Genomic DNA, 17,583 nt, shown 5'->3' with positions numbered 1-17,583 from the left:
ACATCCATGGTTCAGTGCCCACCAGGCCCCCACCTGCCCCAGCATCCCCTGCGCGGGGAAGCTGGGTGCCTCGGGGAGTCTGGCCACCATGCCACCTCCTCTCCTCCTCTTCTTCCTCCTCTTCCTTATCCCCATGGGAGTCAGGCCCCAGACACCACAGCTGGTAGAGGCTAAAGGTATGTCCAAAGGGCGCAAGTGGAAGGAGTTGGGGCTGGAAATCTGGATTCTGGCTGGATGCCCTTGGCCAAGTAACTTACCCTCTCTGAGCCTCCATTTTCTTAATTGTAAAATTCAGGTCAGTGTTGGAAGGATCCCGAGAGCTCATCTGCTCCCAGCTGGTGGGGTCGGGGGTCACTGGGTTTATAACCCGAGAGTGAGAAGTGAAGGGGGCTGGGAGCTCCTCTCTCCCCACCTCTCTCTTTTCACAGAGGGGGACAGTGCTGTGCTGCCGTGCCTCCAGAGCTCCTCAAATGGTTCTCTCGATCAGCTGTCCTGGTATCGGGAGTGCCAGTCAGCACCCTTGTTGCAGCTGAGCCGAGGACTGGGCATCCAGGTGGGGCCCCTGGGCATCCTGCTGCTCATCTCCAACATCTCTGACCAGATGGGGGGCTTCTACTTGTGCCAACAAGAGCCCCCTTCCGAGCAGGCCTGGCAGCCTGGCTGGACAGTCAGCGTGAAGGGCAGCGGTGAGGTCTAGGGTGGGGCAGGGAGGGCTGGATGAGGAGAGGGAGGCCCAGCATGGATGGAGGAGGTCTAGAGGCTCAGATGGATCTGGAGGGGTGGGGCTGGCGGGTCTGAGGAACAAGCAGGAAGCCAGCTGTAGGTGGCTCCTAAAAATTCCTGTGGCTTTGGGACTTCAACACGGAACTGCTCCGTACCTCTGTTTCATCTTTCTCTGAGACGCTGTTCTGCTCTCTCTCTCTCTCTCTCTCGGGGTCTCTGTTTCTATTTTTCTCTGTCTTACTGGGGCTCTGTGTCTCTCTGCTTCCCCTGGATGTCTCTGTGTCTGGTTCCGGGTCTCTTCCCAGGGGAGCTGTTCCGGTGGAAGGCTTCAAACTTAGATGACCCAGACTGTGACCTGGGGAACAGGTCCTCAGAGGACCCCAGGCCCTTTTCTGATCCCCTCACAAGCTCCAAGCTCTATGTGTGGACCAAAGACCACCCCGAGATTTGGAAGACAGACCCTGCATGTGCTTCACCTATGAGTAGTCCAAACCAGAGCTCCACCCAAGGTAAGGTGCTAGGAAACTGCCAGGAAGTGGAGGGAGGGGCCCAGGCCTGGCGAGCGGTGGCTGGGGAATGGAGGGTCGGTGGAGGAGGAGACTCCAAGGCCTGCATTTCCCTAGCCTTGGTTCTCCTTGCCCCAGACCTCACAGTGAACCCTGGCTCCACACTCTGTCTGCCTTGTGGGGTGCCTTCTGCCTCCATGGCCAGAGGACCCATATCCTGGATCCATGTGCACCCCAAGAAGCCGAACACCTCATTGCTGAGCCTACACCTGAGCGAGGATGCTCCGGCCAGAGAGATGCGGGTCCCAGGCACCCTCAGGGGAGGGGCTGTTCTGTGGCTGCACCGGGCCACACCTCGAGATGCTGGCCTCTATCACTGTTACCATGGCAACACAACCGTCAAGCTGCAGCTGAAAGTCATTGCCCAATCAGGTAGGGTTTTTCCCAGGTGCGGTCCCGTGCGTAGAGCTATTGGGAAGAACTGAAAAACCCAGCCGACACACCGAACACTGGTGGCCCTCTTTCCTCCTGCTTCCAGACGACTGTTCTGGCTCTCCTCCTGCTGCTCCTTCCCATCGGCTATGGCAGTCTTCCTTCCTCCCCCACTCTTCACCATTGCAGTCCTGAGCCGTCTTCTGATCCCTGTCTACACTCTCTCATTCTTGTCTACACACTCTTCCTATTTGACCTCCTTAACCCTCTTGGCTTCTTGGGCCAGCATACTTTGGTAACTGGATTCTAGGCTCTCTGTCCCTACATCCAGCTATCTCCTGGAATTGCCATTCGATGTCCCATGGACACTGCAGGTTCAATACAAACAAAACAAACAAACAAAAAAATAGAACTCAACATCTTCCCTGAGCATAGTCTTCTGGGAGACCCTCTGTGAGTGAAGGACTCGACCACCTGCCCACAAGCCAGAACCAGGAATTCGGGCATCCTTCCTTTGCCTTACCCTGTTCAGACAGTTTGTCACAATGTTCTGCCCATTGTCTCCCTTGATACAATCCTACCATGCTACCCTAAACACAGTTCTCAAACTCAACCTCAGCTTCCACTCCCAACTTCCCTGGGTGCCTTGCTGCTCCCACCTTCCAGCTTGTGCACTCAACTCTGCCCTTCACTTTGACCATGGCTGTTCTTGAGACTTGTTTGGAGGTTCTAGCAGGGGAGCGCAGCTACTCCTATACCCTTGACCGAAGAACGGTCCTCTCCTCTAGCGGGGAAGGTCGTCCTTTTTGAACGAGCGCGCAGCTTCGGGAGGGACGCACATGGAGCGGTGAGGGAGGAAGGGGACACCCGCCTAGCCAGCCAGATCAGCCGAATCAACCCTGGCGATCAATGGGGTGACAGATGTCGCAGCCAGATCGCCCTCACATCCGACCATGGCTGTTCTTAACTGGAGCGGGAAGCTGACCATCGTGCTTGTCCTAGTCTTAGCATCGTCTCCGACTAGTCATGGTTTTTCATGGTTTGCTTAATAGATTCTGCTCCAGGCCCTGTGTCAGGCTCTCAGGCACAATCCCTGTCCTCAGTGGAAGGGAGGAGAGCCCTCCTTGTAGCCTGGACCTGTGTCTTGCTTGCCCTGTCCCCCGGGTTTATGGCCCTCTGCGGTCTGGAGGCTGGGAAATAAAATGCCAGCCCTGGTCCTGGTCTCATAGCTCCTTCTCCCTAGCAGTACAGTACTGGCTGCTGAACACTGGCGGCTGGAGAGTCCCTGTTGTGACTTTAGTTTACCTGATCTTCTGCATGGGTTCCGTGGCAAGCTTTCTTTTTCTTCGAAGAAGTGAGTCCTGTCCTCCGAAAGGTCTTGCAAGCCTTACACCATCTCCCCCAAGAGAGCCCACAGCGGTGGGTCTGGCAGCCATCTCTCCCTCCTCCCATACCTCCCCCACAGACTTCCCAACCCTGTCCCCAGCCTTCTCTGTACACCCTCCTGACTTCCCTCGCCCCTTGGAATGTGAACTCCCACCTCATCCACTGACCCCAGGGATCCCCCAGCACCCCCCAAAATCTTCACCCAGCCAAGGAGCTCTCCCCTGATTACTCCCATTAACTCCCATTAGTGCTGATCCTGAGGAGGAAAAGAAGGCGCATGACTGATCCCACCAGAAGGTAAGGGTGGGGGTGCGGCCTCCGTACCCCACTCCTGCACTCTCACAGCGTGCTTTGTACTTAGTTCCTCTGCGGAGGGCGCCTTTTCTCCATCTCTGCGGTTGAAATACTGCTCAACCTCCCCGCTCCAAAACTACCTCTCCCGTGAAGACCTCCTTTGAAGTGATCCCAGAGCGCTCCGTCGGCTGTCCCTGGACAGAGGAACTCATGACAAGTGACCACACTTTAGTCTCTGAGGGCCTGTCCTGAATCCTGAATGTGTCTCCCAGTCCCCTCCAGGCCTGGCCTCACGGTGCAACTGTCCTTCCTCCTCCAGGTTCTTCAAAGTGACGCCTCCCCCGGGAAGCGGGCCCCACAACCAGTACGGGAACGTGCTCTCCCTTTCCATGCCCACCGCTGGCACGGGTAGGAGGCCGGGCAAGGTCTCTGGCCCACAGCTGGAGCCCCACCCACGCTTCCCACCCCTGCAGGCCCCAGAGTTCAAGCCTTCCCAGCTCCGAGCTCCGCAGGAAAGATCCCACCGGGAAGGGGCGAGGGGGCGGGGTCGCGCAGTCCCGCCAGATTTAAGCCCCGCCCCCAGGGCCAAGGCCAGCCCCCAGGACTCGGGACCGAAGTCTCGCTCCGAGAGTAGAACCTCACCGACAACTGGAGGCCACGCCCCTAGCCTTAGATCCCGGGAGCCTATAGACCCCTGAAGCATCCTCTCCTTCAGCTCCGACCGCCCCCATCTCTTCTTCGCCCCCTGACAACGCTCCTCTCTTCCAGGACGCTCCCTGCGGTGGGCTGCAGGCCTGGGGGCCACCGTCCAGTCCTATGGAAACTCGGGTAGCGACGTCCAGCAGGCTGGAACCGCGGGGTCCCGGAGCCGGACTGGAGCTGGTGATGGTGGAGGGGTCTTGACTCGTTTGGGGGATGTTGGAGCGGGCTGTCTGTGGTAGGAATAGTTGACCCGGGCCTGGGGGGAAGGAGGCTGTGATTCCGCGTCCCACCCCTATCCCCAAATCCCAGTCCCAGAAGAAGAAGGGGAGGCCTACGAGGAGCCGGACAGTGAGGAGGGCTCTGAGTTCTATGAAAATGACTCCAACCTTGGGCAGGACCAGCTCTCCCAGGGTAAGACTGCCCTCTCCCATGACTCCTCAGCGGGGTGGGAGGCTGTCTGCTGGACAACCCCCCTTCCCTCTCCACCAGATGGCAGCGGCTATGAGAATCCTGAGGAGGGGGTCTTGGGTCCTGAGGATGAAGACTCCTTCTCCAATGGTAATTAGGGATCCTCGGCGCTCCAGAGACTTGGGCGGACCCGCAGACCTGTGGAGGCCCTACAGGGCAGGAGTGGGCCTTGCAGTTTCTTTATTTTATTTTATTTTTAATTTAGAAGCTGGAAACGGGGAGAGACAGTCAGACAGACTCCTGCATGCGCCCGACCGGGATCCACCCGGCACGCCCACCAGGGGCGAAGCTCTGCCCACCAGGGGGCGATGCTCTGCCCCTCCGGGGCGTCGCTCTGCGGCGACCAGAGCCACTCCAGCGCCTGGGGCAGAGGCCAAGGAGCCATCCCCAGCGCCCAGGCCATCTTTGCTCCAATGGAGCCTTGGCTGCGGGAGGGGAAGAGAGAGAGAGAGAGGAAGGAGGGAGGGGGATGGAGAAGCAGATGGGCGCTTCTCCTATGTGCCCTGGCTGGGAATCGAACCCGGGTCCCCCGCACGCCAGGCCGACGCTCCACCGCTGAGCCAACCGGCCAGGGCCAACAGTTTCTTTTGACTTTTGTTTTTGCTTTCCCTGCAGCATCTGAGATGTATGAGAATGAAGATGAGGCGCTGGCCCAGCCAGTTGCCAAGACAAAAGGTGTGTGTATGAGGGTGGTCACATCCTGAGGGGCGTGAGTGGTGGTGATGGTGCGTGTGACCTGGAGGCTGGGAGGAGGAATAGTGACTGCCCTCTTCCTTCTCCAGACTACCTGACCCCCCATGGGACAGCCTGGGACCCCAGCCGGGAGGCAACATCCCTTGGTGAGCAATGCTTGGGACCCACCAACCTTTTCCAGATTGGCTTGGCCCGGCCTCAGCTCTAAGTCCAGACAGAACCTTGACCTTGATCCCCAAACCAAGCTCTATCTTGACCTTAAATATGACTCTGACCTCTAACCTCAACACCTGCTCTAACCCTAATCCTGACTCTGGTATCTATCCATCCTTAACTGTGAATGTCAACCCTGATCCTAGTCCAATTACAGCCTGAACTTTGACCTCCACCTCACCCCAGCCCCCATGCAGACCTCAGCTTTGACACCATCTCTCTCTATAACCTCCTCATGACTCTGACTTTGACTCCTTCCAGTTCTATTCTTGACTGTTTCTCTGACTGAGACCATATTCCAACCCATACTTGACCAAACCCCTACAATTAACAAGGGCCCTGAACCTGATGCTGATCCTAATCCCTCCTTCCTAGTACAACCTGGGTAAAGCCTTCCACCTCTCGCTGCCTCTCAGGCTCCCTCCTCATCTTAGGCTGCACCTCCCTTCCCCAAAGCCCCAGCATGGCTTCCGAGCCTCCGACTCTCTACCCCCTGCCCGCACAGGGTCCCAGTCCTATGAGGATATGAGGGGGCTCCTGTATGCAGCCCCCCAACTCCGCTCACTTCGGGCTCAGCCTGGTCCCAATCACGAGGAAGGTGGGTGCTTCTACTGCTGTCCCCTGAGGCTGACCCTTTCCTAGCCTACTTCCAGCTCTTTGTATCACTCCTTCTTGGTTTTTTTTTTTTTTCCTGTATTTTTCTGAAGCCGGAAACGGGGAGAGAGTCAGACAGACTCCCGCATGCGCGCGACCGGGATCCACCCGGCACGCCCACCAGGGGGCGAAGCTCTGCCCACCAGGGGGCGATGCTCTGCCCCTCCGGGGCGTCGCTCTGTCGCAACCAGAGCCACTCTAGCGCCTGGGGCAGAGGCCGAGGAGCCATCCCCAGCGCCTGGGCCATCTTTGCTCCAATGGAGCCTCGCTGCGAGAGGGGAAGAGAGAGAGAGGAAGGAGAGGGAGAGGGGTGGAGAAGCAGATGGGTGCTTCTCCTGTGTGCCCTGGCCGGGAATCGAACCTGGGACTTCTGCACGCCAGGCCGACGCTCTACCACTGAGCCAATCGGCCAGGGCCTTCCTTCTTGGTTTTAACCAGATGCAGATTCTTACGAGAACATGGATAATCCTGATGGGCCAGAACCAGCATGGGGAGGAGGAAGCCACATGGGGACCTGGGGCACACGGTGATTCCCTTCAGGTGAGCTGGGCACTGCTCTCTATGGAAGGGGGAGAAGGTGGGAAGTGAGGAGCAGGGACAGAAGTGGGGTTCTGGCTCTCAGGGAGGGTGAGAAGAAAGGGTTCCCAAGGCCTTGTGGGCAAGGGGAAGACTCCTAGACTCCTCCCCTTCCCACTTTCTTCTACATAGCCTGGGCCTCCTCAGGCTCCTGAGATCCACAGCTGACTCTGAAATCTGGGGACCCGAAGCAGAGGATGTCAACCTGGAGCGACCTGGCTCAGGATGTGTGTATCTGTATGCGTTTGTGCACACCAGTGAAACTTCCAATCCCTTTCGCACTGCCGCACTGCCCGAATAAAATCCGTGAGCTCTTCCAATCCTGCGATGTAGTTCCCTTGTGTGGGAGGGGGCGGGAAGGTGAGGATGGGTGTGCCATCCTCTCTAACCCAGTAGAAGAGAGAGAGCTGCATCCTTGGTACAACAGGGCCTTCTCCTTCCTGTGGCTTGGCCTGCACCCATCTCCCCTGCTTGCCTGCCATTCCCACCACCCAGTTACTCAATCGTTCATTCAGCAGTTATATGCTGGGTGTGCAATGAAAAGAAAGCAGTCTAGGAATTGGTAGTCACCACTGACATTTATTGAACATCTACTATGTTCTAACATCAATTAACTTAATTTTTACAATAACCTCACAGGGTTATTAAGCACTTATGTGCAGGATTGCATTAAAAGTATTTTATGGATATATTATATATACATGTGTTCATGTATATTAGCTAATTTTATCTTCATAAACATTTCTATTTCACAGATGGGGAGACTGAGGCAGAGAAGCTCAATAGCACACTCAAGCCTTGCCTAGTTAGTAGATGCTGGGTTCTGGACTTGAACTCTGGCAGTCTAAGTCCAGAGCCTTCGCTCAGCCTAGACACTCTCCCCTCCTAGGTGCACTTCTGCAGATGGGAAGCCAAGTGTCAGAGGGCCAGCTAACATGTCCGAGGTCACACCCCTAGCACCTCACAGAGCTGGATCTCAATCCAGAAATCTGGCTGCAGTTCTAGCCACTGTGCCTACCACCTGATCAACCGCCTACTTCTGATATGAGCCATGAACACTAACACTTCACCACAGAAAGTGTCCAAGCCCTGAAACCACTATGCAGTGAGCTCCACCACACCCACGTTCTTGTCTCAGGCAAAGGTGGGATCAGTCACCAATATCCCGGGTGTCTCCTGCCTGGTCCCCTCAGCTCTGGTGCTGCTCAGAAACCCAGTCTCTCTTCTGCTTAGGAAGTGTCAATGTCTTTGCAAGACTGACTAAGCTTTTTTAGTATCTATTGATACATTTTTATTTCTCGAATTTCTTTTCCTAATGCACCAGTTCTTTCTTCCCAATGTTCTATTTTTATTTTAGAGACTATTCCTTCTTTAACTTTGACCCTCTAAAATTATTTTAACACTATTTTTATGTGCCAGGCATTGTTCTAAGAGGTGATTTGCAGGTAGCATCTCGTAGGAGAAAGGGACACTCAAGTGATTGTCAGTTTACAGCTGAGAAGACAGGCGCAGAGAAATGAATTAATTGCTACCTGACCTTAGGCAACACACTTGAACTCAATGACTCAGTTTTTCCAATTATAAAATAGCATTAGGGGAGAGGCATGGTGTGGTTACTATTATCTCTACAACAGGGTGAATTGTCCTATGGAAGGTTTCTTTGACTTTTTTTTTTGAAAGGGGGAGAGAGAGAGAGAGAGAGAGAGAGGCATCAACTCGTTCCACTTAGTTGTGCCATTGATTGTTTCTCATATGTGCCCTGACCGGGACTTGAAACTGTGACCGAGCTGGTGCCCTCTGAATGAGGCGGCACCCTCTGGGTTGAGCCTTGGTCAGGACTCGAACTGGCAACCTCAGGGTCGAGCTGGCGCTCTTGGGATTGAGCCGGTGAACCCAGGATAAAACTGGCGGCCCTGGCGCTCTGCGATGATGCTTTATTCACGGCGCCACTGGCCAGGGCTCTTTGACTTTTTGTGTTTCTCCTGCCTGCAGGAGTCCCATGAGTTGCCTGGGCCTCACTGCCACCCCCGGGGCCAGTTTGCTTTGGCTTCTGCCACAGTCTTACAGGCTACACAGGTTTCTGCCGATTTTATTCGGGTGTTTCTCAGAGCAGGTTTTTTGGACCTGAGGTTTGGTCTGAATTCAAGTTCGTACTTCGGTGGTCCTCGGGAGCCTGATTTTCTGCTGTGATTTTTCCATCCTCTGCCTGTTGGGTGGCTTGCTTCCATATTGCAGCCTTTTTATAGTAACTTGCATGAAACTGCAGGGCACTCAGTTCCAGCTCTCCGCTGTTCCCAGGGTCGCTGCTCCCAGGGTTGCCACCTTGACCTCTGTCCCTGCAGTGGTGTTAAAACTCCAGGCCCACGGATCCCAACTTTCCTGGGGGGCGGCTTGACTTCAGCTCCTCCTACTGCTGTGGCTGTGAGTTCCTTCTTCTTTTTTTTTTTTTTTAATTCATTTTAGAGAGGAGAGAGAGAGAGAGAGAGAGAGAGAGAGAGAAGAGAGAGACAGGGGGAGGAGCTGGAAGCATCAACTCCCATATGTGCCTTGACCAGGCAAGCCCAGGGTTTCGAACCGGCGACCTCAGCATTTCCAGGTCAACACTTTATCCACTGTGCCACCACAGGTCAGGCTCCTTCTTTATTTTATTTATTTATTTTTAACTTTTCAAACAATCAAACTTTTATTTAACAAAAACAACCAAGATATTTCTAGGGCTTACAGTATATTTAATATAAAAATAAGGAATTTTTGCTCTGGTTGGATAGCTCGTTTTGTTAGACCATGGTTCCCACATACAAAAGTTGTGGGTTTGATCCCAGTCAGGGCATATACAGGAGCAGATTGATGTCTCTCTCTCTCTGTCCCTTTCCTCTCTCTCTAAAAAAACAAAAAATCGCCAGAGCTCTGGCGGCACAGTGGATAAAGCGTCGACCTGGAACACGGAGGTCGCTGGCTCAAAACCTTGGGTTTGCCTGGTCAAGGCACATATGAGAAGCAACTACTACGAGTTGATGTTTCCCATTTCTCTCCCATCTTTCTCTCTTCTCTAAAAAACCACACACACAATAAAAAAGAAAAAGAACCCCCCCACATACAAACTCAATTAATAAATTTAATTTAGAAAAATTAAAAAAAAAGGGAATTCTCCAAAATATGTACTAAAAATACAAAGCTTATGGAGCTAAGCTAGAAAAAAATAAATTATTTTACATTTCAGTTACCCAGGGCATTTCAGTGTTGTTGTTTTTTATTTACAGAGACAGAGGGAGTCAGAGAGAGGGATAGATAGCGACAGACAGAGATGAGAAGCATCAATCATCAGTTTTTCGTTGCAACACCTTAGTTGTTCATTGATTGCTGACCACAGGCCTTCAGTAGACCGAGTAACCCCTTGCTCGAGCCAGGGACCCTGGGTCCAAGCTGGTGAGCTTTGTGCAAACCAGATGAGCCCGAATTCAAGCTGGTGACCTCAGGGTCTCGAACCTGGTCCTCCGCATCCCAGTCCGACACCCTATCCACTGCGCCACCACGTGGTCAGGCTCATTTCAGTGTTTTATCCTGAAGTCTTCTCCAACCTCAGGTAGCGGGAGAGAGCTATGCCAGGCAGGCCAGACCAGTGGCTGCGGAACCAGCAGGGATGGGTGGGACATGCCCTGCGTGACGGGTTTGAAGCTGGCTTGCCATTTTGACTGGATAACATGCTTGCCAGCAAGTTTTCTTCCACTGTGGACCACCTACATATGCAGGCTTGATCCTTTTGGACAGGTCTCTCAACTTGATGGTAACTGGATCGAGTAATATTCCAAATTAACCAGTCATTCCCTGCAACGGCTCCAACTTTGAAGGTGTATTTTTAATTTTTGTGTTTATTTTTATTGATTTTAAAGTGAGAGGAAGGGGGAGAGAGAGAGAGATTGGTTTGTTGTTTCATCCATTTATGCATTCATTGGTTGATTCTTGCATATGCCCTGACTTGGGATGGAACCTGCAACCTTGACATATTGGGACGATGCTCTAACCCACTGAGCTCACCAACCAGGGCTCATTAAGGTGCTTTTTAAGCACCAGTGTGCCGACATTAATGGCATCTGTTCTGATTCAGGAGATAAAATAGTCTGATGGGCCCAAAGATCATAAAATCAAATTGTTACATTCTTTTCTGCAACCATTAGCTTAGAAGTTTCCTCAGCATGCCAGTACACCAGTGGCAGTCAACCTGATCCCTACTGCCCCCTAGTGGGCGTTCCAGCTTTCATGGTGGGCGGTAGCGGAGCAACCAAAGTATAAATAAAAAGATAGATTTAACTACAGTAAGTTGTTTTATAAAGATTTATTCTGCCAAACTTAGCAAAAATCCGACATAAAATACTTGGTAAGTAATTACTATTATATGCTTTAACTTGCCGTAACTCTGCTTTATAAATTTTATAAAGTAAAGTTACTTCCCTACTTTATAAATCACCATTACTGTGGAACTGGTGGGCGGTTAGAAGATTTTACTACTAACAGAGATACAAAAGTGGGCAGCAGGTATAAAAAGGTTGACTACCCCTGCAGTACACAGGGTAGTCAACACTCATTCCAAAGGAATTAAGAACAAAAGGAAATGTCTGCGTTCCCTCCAAGTTCCAAAGCCTGCAGGTATGATAATCTGTCAGGCTTGCAATTCCTTGGCTGTCTTTGAGGTCAAACACCAAAGCATGAGTGAAACCTGAATGGGCCTCTAAAACCTTATATTCATTTTGATCTTGAAGATAGGAAGTAAACAACCGAATTATCCTGTCAGCACCTGAAGTGCAAAATTTGGTCACTGGAGGCAATGAGTCAAGTCTAGTCTCTGGGCTCCGAGACTGACTCCATGGACACTGACTCCATGGTGAATTGTTTGTAGTGTTTTATACTGATGTCCTTCGATGTCTGCTCCTGAAATGAACACGTTCCAATGACCACATAATTATTGCCATTGTATGCAGTTAGGTTTCCTGAATCCCCACTGTCAAAGGAATTAAATTAGTCAACGTTCATACAAGCTTCACAATCCACAGCGCAGTCTGCCTTTCCTCTGGCATCTTGCTTGCTTCATCTTGTATGTCAAAACGTGAGCTGTTTTAGGAATAAAATTGCCTTCTACTTGCCTGACTGGTGGTGGTGCACTGGATAGAGCGTCGACGTGGGATGCTGAGGACCCAGGTTCGAAATCCCGAGGTTGTTGGCTTGAGTGCGAGCTCACCAGCTTGAGGGCTGGGTCGCCAGCGTGAGCGTGGGATCATCAACATGACTCCATGGTCGATCGCTTGAGCCCAAAAGTCACTGGTTTGAAGCCCAAGGTCACTGGCTTGATCCCAAAGTCACTGGCTTGAGCAAGGGGTCACTGGCTGAGCTTGAATCCCCCTCCCTGGTCAAGGCACATATGAGCAGTAATCAATGAACAAGTAAAGTGCCGCAACCATGAGTTGATCTTCTCATCTCTCTCCTTTCCTGTCTCTCTCTCTCAGAAAAAAAAAAAAAAAAAAAAAAAAGCTTTGTACTGAACAAGGTCGCAGAACTGAGGCATCGGAAATTGGCCAAAGAGGAGCAGGTCTATGCTGTGGCTTCTGAGGCGCATGTACATTCTGCTTCTCTTTATGTTTTTTAAAGTTTTGTTTTTGTTTTTTTTTAAGCAAACTTTCTGCTTCAGTCCAACGTCTCTCTTTATTTCGAATTTTTTATTTTATTATTTATTTTAGAGAGAGAGAAACATCAATTTGTTGTTCCACTTATTTATGCATTCATTGGTTAATTCTTGTATGTGCCCTGACTGGGGAATCAAACCCGCACTTGAACCAACTGAGCTATTGGGTCGAAGTTCTTTCTTTCTTTTTAGCATCAGGAAGATTCTGCCTTGCTTTGGAGCTCAGCTACCTTGAAAAAGAAAGCAGAAGCAGCGCCAGCCCTTGCTATACTTTGTGTGGTGTGTGTTTGGAGCGGGGATGGGGGGTGGGGGGGTGGCGCACCGGCCTCCAGCATTTCCTTGGGCCCTGTCTTGAACACAGTCCCCCTGGGGGAAGAAGGAAGCCCAGATTCACTTTAGCACTGAAACCCCCACCTTACCCTTCAGCTACAATAAACTCTCCAGATCGCCATGGTCCCTGCCCTTCCATGCTCCCTTTCATCCAGGCTGCTTGATTCTTGATTCCTCTCGGTTTTCTGTCTGTGCTTTGAAGCACTGGAGCGTGGGACTCCTGGTGAGAGCATCTGACATCTTGCTTCTTCTCTTTTCTTTTTTTAAATTTTTTTTATTTTTCCGAAGCTGGAAACGGGGAGGCAGTCAGACAGACTCCCGCATGCGCCCGACCGGGATCCACCCAGCATGCCCACCAGAGGGCGATGCTCTGCCCATTTGGGGCGTCACTCTGTTGCATCCAGAGCCATTCTAGTGCCTGAGGCAGAGGCCACAGAGCCATCCTCAGCGCCCAGGCCAACTTTGCTTCAATGGAGCCTCGGCTGCGGGAGGGGAAGAGAGAGACAGAGAGGAAGGAGAGGGGGAAGGGTGGAGAAGCAGATGGGCGCTTCTCCTGTGTGCCCTGGCCGGGAATCAAACCCAGGACTCCTGCATGCCAGGCCGACGCTCTACCTCTGAGCCAACCGGCCAGGGTCTTCTTTTTTTATAAATATTTTTTTAAATTTATTTATTCATTTTAGAGAAGAGAGAGAGAGAGAGAGAGAAGGGGGGAGAAGCAGAAAGCATCAACTCCCATATGTGCCTTGACCCAGCAAGCCCGAGGTTTTTTTGAACCAGCGACCTCCGGCGTTCCAGATCGACATTTGATCCACTGCACTACCACAGGTCAGGCACCTGCTTCTTCCCTTCCCTTCCCTTCCCTTCCCTTCCCTTCCCTTCCCTTCCCTTCCCTTCCCTTCCCTGACGTTGCCAGCTTGCGCATGGGATCACCAGCTTGTGCAGAGTCGCTGGCTTGCGCATGGGATCATCCACATAGTTTGGACTTAAAGATCACCAGCTTGAAGCCCAAGGTCCCTGGCTTGAGCACGGTGTCAGTGGTTTGGCTGGAGCCCCCCCCCCCAGTGAAGGCACATATGAGAAACAATCAATGAACAACTAAAGTGATGCAACTACGGCCCTGGCTGGTTGGCTCAGTGGTAGAGCGTCAGCCTGGTGTGAAGGAGTTCCGGGTTCAATTCCCGGCCAGGGCACACAGGAGAAGCACCCATCTGCTTTTCCACCCCTCCCCCTCTCCTTCCGCTCTGTCTCTCTCTTCCCCTCCCGCAGCCAAGGTTCCATTGCAGCAAAGTTGGGCCAGGCGCTGAGGATGGCTCTGTGGCCTCTGCCTCAGGCGCTAGAATGGCTCTGGATGCAACAGAGCGATGCCCCAGATGGGCAAAGCATCGCCCCCTGGTGGGCGTGCTGGGTGGATCCCAATCGGGTGCATGCGGGAGTCTGTCTGACTGCCTCCCTGTTTCCAACTTCACAAAAATACAAAAAAAAGAATAAAAATAAAAAATAAAGTGATGCAACTACAAGTTGATGCTTTTCATCTCTCTCCCTTGCTGCCTTTCTCACTCTCAAAATCAATAAAAGAATAATAAACATAAATTTTAGAGAGAAAGGAGTGAGAGAGAGAGACAGAGAGAGAGAGAAGGGGGAGGAGCAGGAAGCTTCGACTCCCATATGTGCCTTGACCGGGCAAGCCCAAGGTTTCGAACCAGCGACCTCAGTGTTCCAGGTCGACGCTTTATCCCACTGCACCACCACAAGTCAGGCATAAACATAAATTTTAAAAAACTGATTTTAGTGAGAGAGCAAAATATCAATTTGTTGTTTCACTTTTGTTTTTTTTTTACATTTTTCCGAAGCTGGAAATGGGGAGGCAGTCAGACAGACTCCTGCATGCGCCCGACTGGTATCCACCCAGCATGCCCACCAGGGGGCCATGCTCTGCCCATCTGGGGCGTCGCTCTGTTGCATCCAGAGCCATCCTAACGCCTGAGGCAGAGGCCACAGAGCCATCCCCAGCACCCTGGGCCATCTTTGCTCCAATGGAGCCTTAGCTGCGAGAGGGGAAGAGAGAGACAGAGAGGAAGGAAAGGGGGAGGGGTGGAGAAGCAGAAGGGCGCTTCTCCTGTGTGACCTGACCGGGAATCGATCCTGGGACTCCTGCACGCCAGGCCGACGCTCTACCACTGAGCCAACCGGCTAGGGCTTTGTTTCACTTATTTATGCATTCATTGGTTAAGTCTTTTATTGGTTAATTCTTTTGGGTTTGATGGGGATCAAACCCAAACCATTGGGGGGTATATGGACAATGCTCTAACCAACTGAACTACTCGGCCAGGACTACAGCCTGCCTCCTGAGAGGGAATCCACGTCTGAGTCTTCTCTGTGTCCCTTCTACACAGCCAGGGGATGGCAAGATGGGAAGTTCAGGAAATGTGCAAGGAAGGAGGAGGGAAGGTCTGCAGACAGGCCTGAGACTCAGGCTGCAGAGGATGGAGACACTCCTGAGGGCTCTGCCACCCAGGGAAGCCTCAAGGGCAGTTGAGGGACAGAGGTGTGCCCACTCCAGCCCGGTGTTCAGGAATCAGACTCTCTGAGTGTGAATCCCCTTTCTAAAGATTTGACTTGAGCTCTTTGCACTGTAGGTTTCTGGTCTGTGAAATAGAGAGCATAATTAGAGCTACCTTAATGAGTCTTAGATATAAAGCATGTGACAGTGGCATAATAAGCACTCAAACATTAACCATTACTATTACTTGGCATTTATTAAGGGCCTACTGTGTGCCAGGAGCCAGACGGCACCTCGACCATTTGGACTGGGTAGGTCTCTACCCAGGAGGAAGCCATACTGCAGAGCTTCTCAACTGCCATGCTAAGTCACCTGGTTTTACGACGGAGGCTTGACCACTTACGGTACTTGAGCAAGGTGTAGGGAGGAGACTCGAAGGAGGTTTCAGAGCCACGCCCAGCTTCTGTAGTTAGCAGTGCCTTGCTTCCCAGGTGGCCTCAGGTCTGGCAGAAGGGCTTTTGGTTCGATCTCTATGCTTCCAGCCTGGCTACAAAGAGCAGCTGAAAATTTCCTGGGGGTAGGAGGTCCTTGGAGTCCCCTCTGCCAGAACTTAGGAAACTCTGTAACCTGGGAAACAGCCCCACCTTTAGTCTTGGTCTGGGCGAATGTACATGGAGGATTTGGGGTGTGGGCTGACTGAGCTGGGGTATATGTGTGGGAGATATCAGTGTGGCAGAGGAGAGGGATGGGATGGGATGTGGACAGTGGTCTGGACGCCATACTGGATGGTTGTGTGAAGTACACATTATGTGGACATTGTGTGAGAGGTAAGTAGTCTTAGGCCGAATAGACAGCAGGGCCAGATAAGGGGAGTGGGAAAAACAAATGGGGTTTATCTTACTCACTGAATGAGGGAGTCAGCAGTCTTAAAATCTACCAAAAGAAAATCACTAGGTGTTCCAAATGACCTTGTATATTACTCCCAATATCAAAGAAGGGGAGCCTTCAAACCCTATATGTTAGTCCTGATATGAGGGAGGGAAAGTGTAAGACCAGTAGCTGTGGCCACCATCACAGCTGCCTGGCCCGTGCAGGTGCAGGTTTGATTCTGACAGACGGTAATGAAACAACGGAGCCAAGAACTGGTGGACCATTACCTTTAATCCTAGCTTGCACCCAGCAAGCGAGTAAATACACACAGCGGGAAAACACTTCGCTTTCCATTCAGGGTTCCCAAAGCCACTGACTCATCCGAGATTTTTTAGAATCAAAAGCCCCACCAGCCTTATTCACCTCTGTTCTCCATCTCCTTCTCTTTGCACAAACTCTGCACAAACTGGCTTCTCCTTCAGCACTCCACCATCTTGGCTGTCTCTCCTCTGCAATGCTGATGGCAGGAACCACAAGAGTGCCCCCGGTCTGCTTTATTTTATAGTGTAGAAAATTAAAGCCCTTTAAGCCAATATACAAATATGAAAGTCTCTGATACAAAGCCACTTATCTGAGGCATAAATGGGATTCCTCATAAGAGTGCACCATCCCCCATCATGCAACAGTCAAGGGTGTGGGGAAAAGCTTAGTTTTGAGAAGATCTTAGTATTAGAAGGAAGTTGAAGATATCTTAGTATTAAAAGGGTGGGAAAGGCTTAGTCTTAAAACTAAGCGTTAGGTCAGTGGTTCTCAAAGTGTGTGTCAGGGCGCACTGGTGCGCCCTAGATTTCCAGGTGTACCCTATGGTACCTGCCTGATTAGGTTGCAAAAGGCTGTTAAGCTGTGGTGCTGGATTGTTTACACTACCCACCATGTTCCCTGGAAAGACTGGAGGCAAGTTTCTTCTATCCTTTGTTTGGTGTAAAGTTAAGATGATATGTATGGTGGGGGTTTTCTACATTCAACACAATTAAGAGTAAAAAGAGAGAAATTCTTCAATGTATTGATGAAGAAATGAGAGTTTGCCTTTCAAATAGATGCCCAAACATTGAAGAAATCACTAGGACACATCAGGCTCATGTTTCTCAAGAATGAAAAAACACATTCATGCCGGGCCTGCCGAATTTACTAAATCTTACTAAGAATGCATCCATCTATATAAAAAGATAACTTTTTTTTATCGTTTTTTAAATTTTTTAACCTCTTTTTTACGAATTCTAAAAAGGATAATTCAAAAAATGTAACATAAAAATGTTTTTTAATGTCAGAATAAATTTAATTTTGTCATATTTATTTTGTTTAATTACCATAAAAGCATGCTTGGACTTTACATTTTTAAAATATTTGACTTAATTATTATAACATATTTCTCAGAAATTTGTATATAGTGCACCTACAATTATTTGTAGGATTTTAAATGCACCCCAACTTCAAAAAGTTGTAGAAACACTGCCCTAAAGGCTTTTAAGAAAAGAGAACTGAGCCTGACCAGGCGGTGGCAC

At 51.0% G+C, this 17,583-nt stretch overlaps 1 protein-coding gene and 1 pseudogene across 3 annotated transcripts; one reads left to right on the top strand and one right to left on the bottom strand.

The window, feature by feature from the left end:
* The first annotated feature begins 34 nt into the window (after positions 1-34).
* CD19 (CD19 molecule) lies at positions 35-6,967 on the top strand. Of its 3 annotated transcripts, none has more exons than XM_066278421.1 (15): positions 35-176; positions 429-686; positions 1,029-1,232; positions 1,368-1,661; positions 2,908-3,015; positions 3,296-3,344; positions 3,661-3,749; positions 4,110-4,223; positions 4,353-4,454; positions 4,533-4,601; positions 5,127-5,186; positions 5,294-5,350; positions 5,923-6,015; positions 6,510-6,611; positions 6,780-6,967. In XM_066278421.1, the coding sequence occupies exons 1-14, from the start codon at positions 89-91 to the stop codon at positions 6,599-6,601; spliced, it is 1,677 nt and encodes a 558-aa protein (XP_066134518.1). In that variant the 5' UTR covers positions 35-88; the 3' UTR covers positions 6,602-6,611; positions 6,780-6,967. The 3 variants fall into 3 exon arrangements, with proteins under 3 accessions (XP_066134518.1, XP_066134516.1, XP_066134517.1); XM_066278419.1 differs by having other exon boundaries at positions 60-176; positions 2,905-3,015; XM_066278420.1 differs by lacking the exon at positions 5,923-6,015 and having other exon boundaries at positions 60-176; positions 2,905-3,015.
* A 3,228-nt stretch (positions 6,968-10,195) lies between these two features.
* Positions 10,196-12,790, bottom strand: LOC136335743 (nucleoporin Nup37-like; annotated as a pseudogene).
* Positions 12,791-17,583: the final 4,793 nt, after the last annotated feature.

The sequence above is a fragment of the Saccopteryx bilineata genome, chromosome 4, assembly GCF_036850765.1.
Source record: "Saccopteryx bilineata isolate mSacBil1 chromosome 4, mSacBil1_pri_phased_curated, whole genome shotgun sequence".
Taxonomy (NCBI): Eukaryota; Metazoa; Chordata; class Mammalia; order Chiroptera; family Emballonuridae; genus Saccopteryx; species Saccopteryx bilineata.
This window is presented reverse-complemented; position numbering and strand designations above follow the sequence as displayed.

Bases quoted from the DNA above. Each gene is read 5' to 3' on its own strand.
- CD19 (XM_066278419.1), top strand. From the start codon at position 89: ATGCCACCTCCTCTCCTCCTCTTCTTCCTCCTCTTCCTTATCCCCATG. The intron at 1,662-2,904 runs GTAGGGTTTTTC...CCTTCTCCCTAG, and splicing joins GAAAGTCATTGCCCAATCAG to CAGTACAGTACTGGCTGCTG. The intron at 5,351-5,922 runs GTGAGCAATGCT...CTGCCCGCACAG, and splicing joins CCGGGAGGCAACATCCCTTG to GGTCCCAGTCCTATGAGGAT.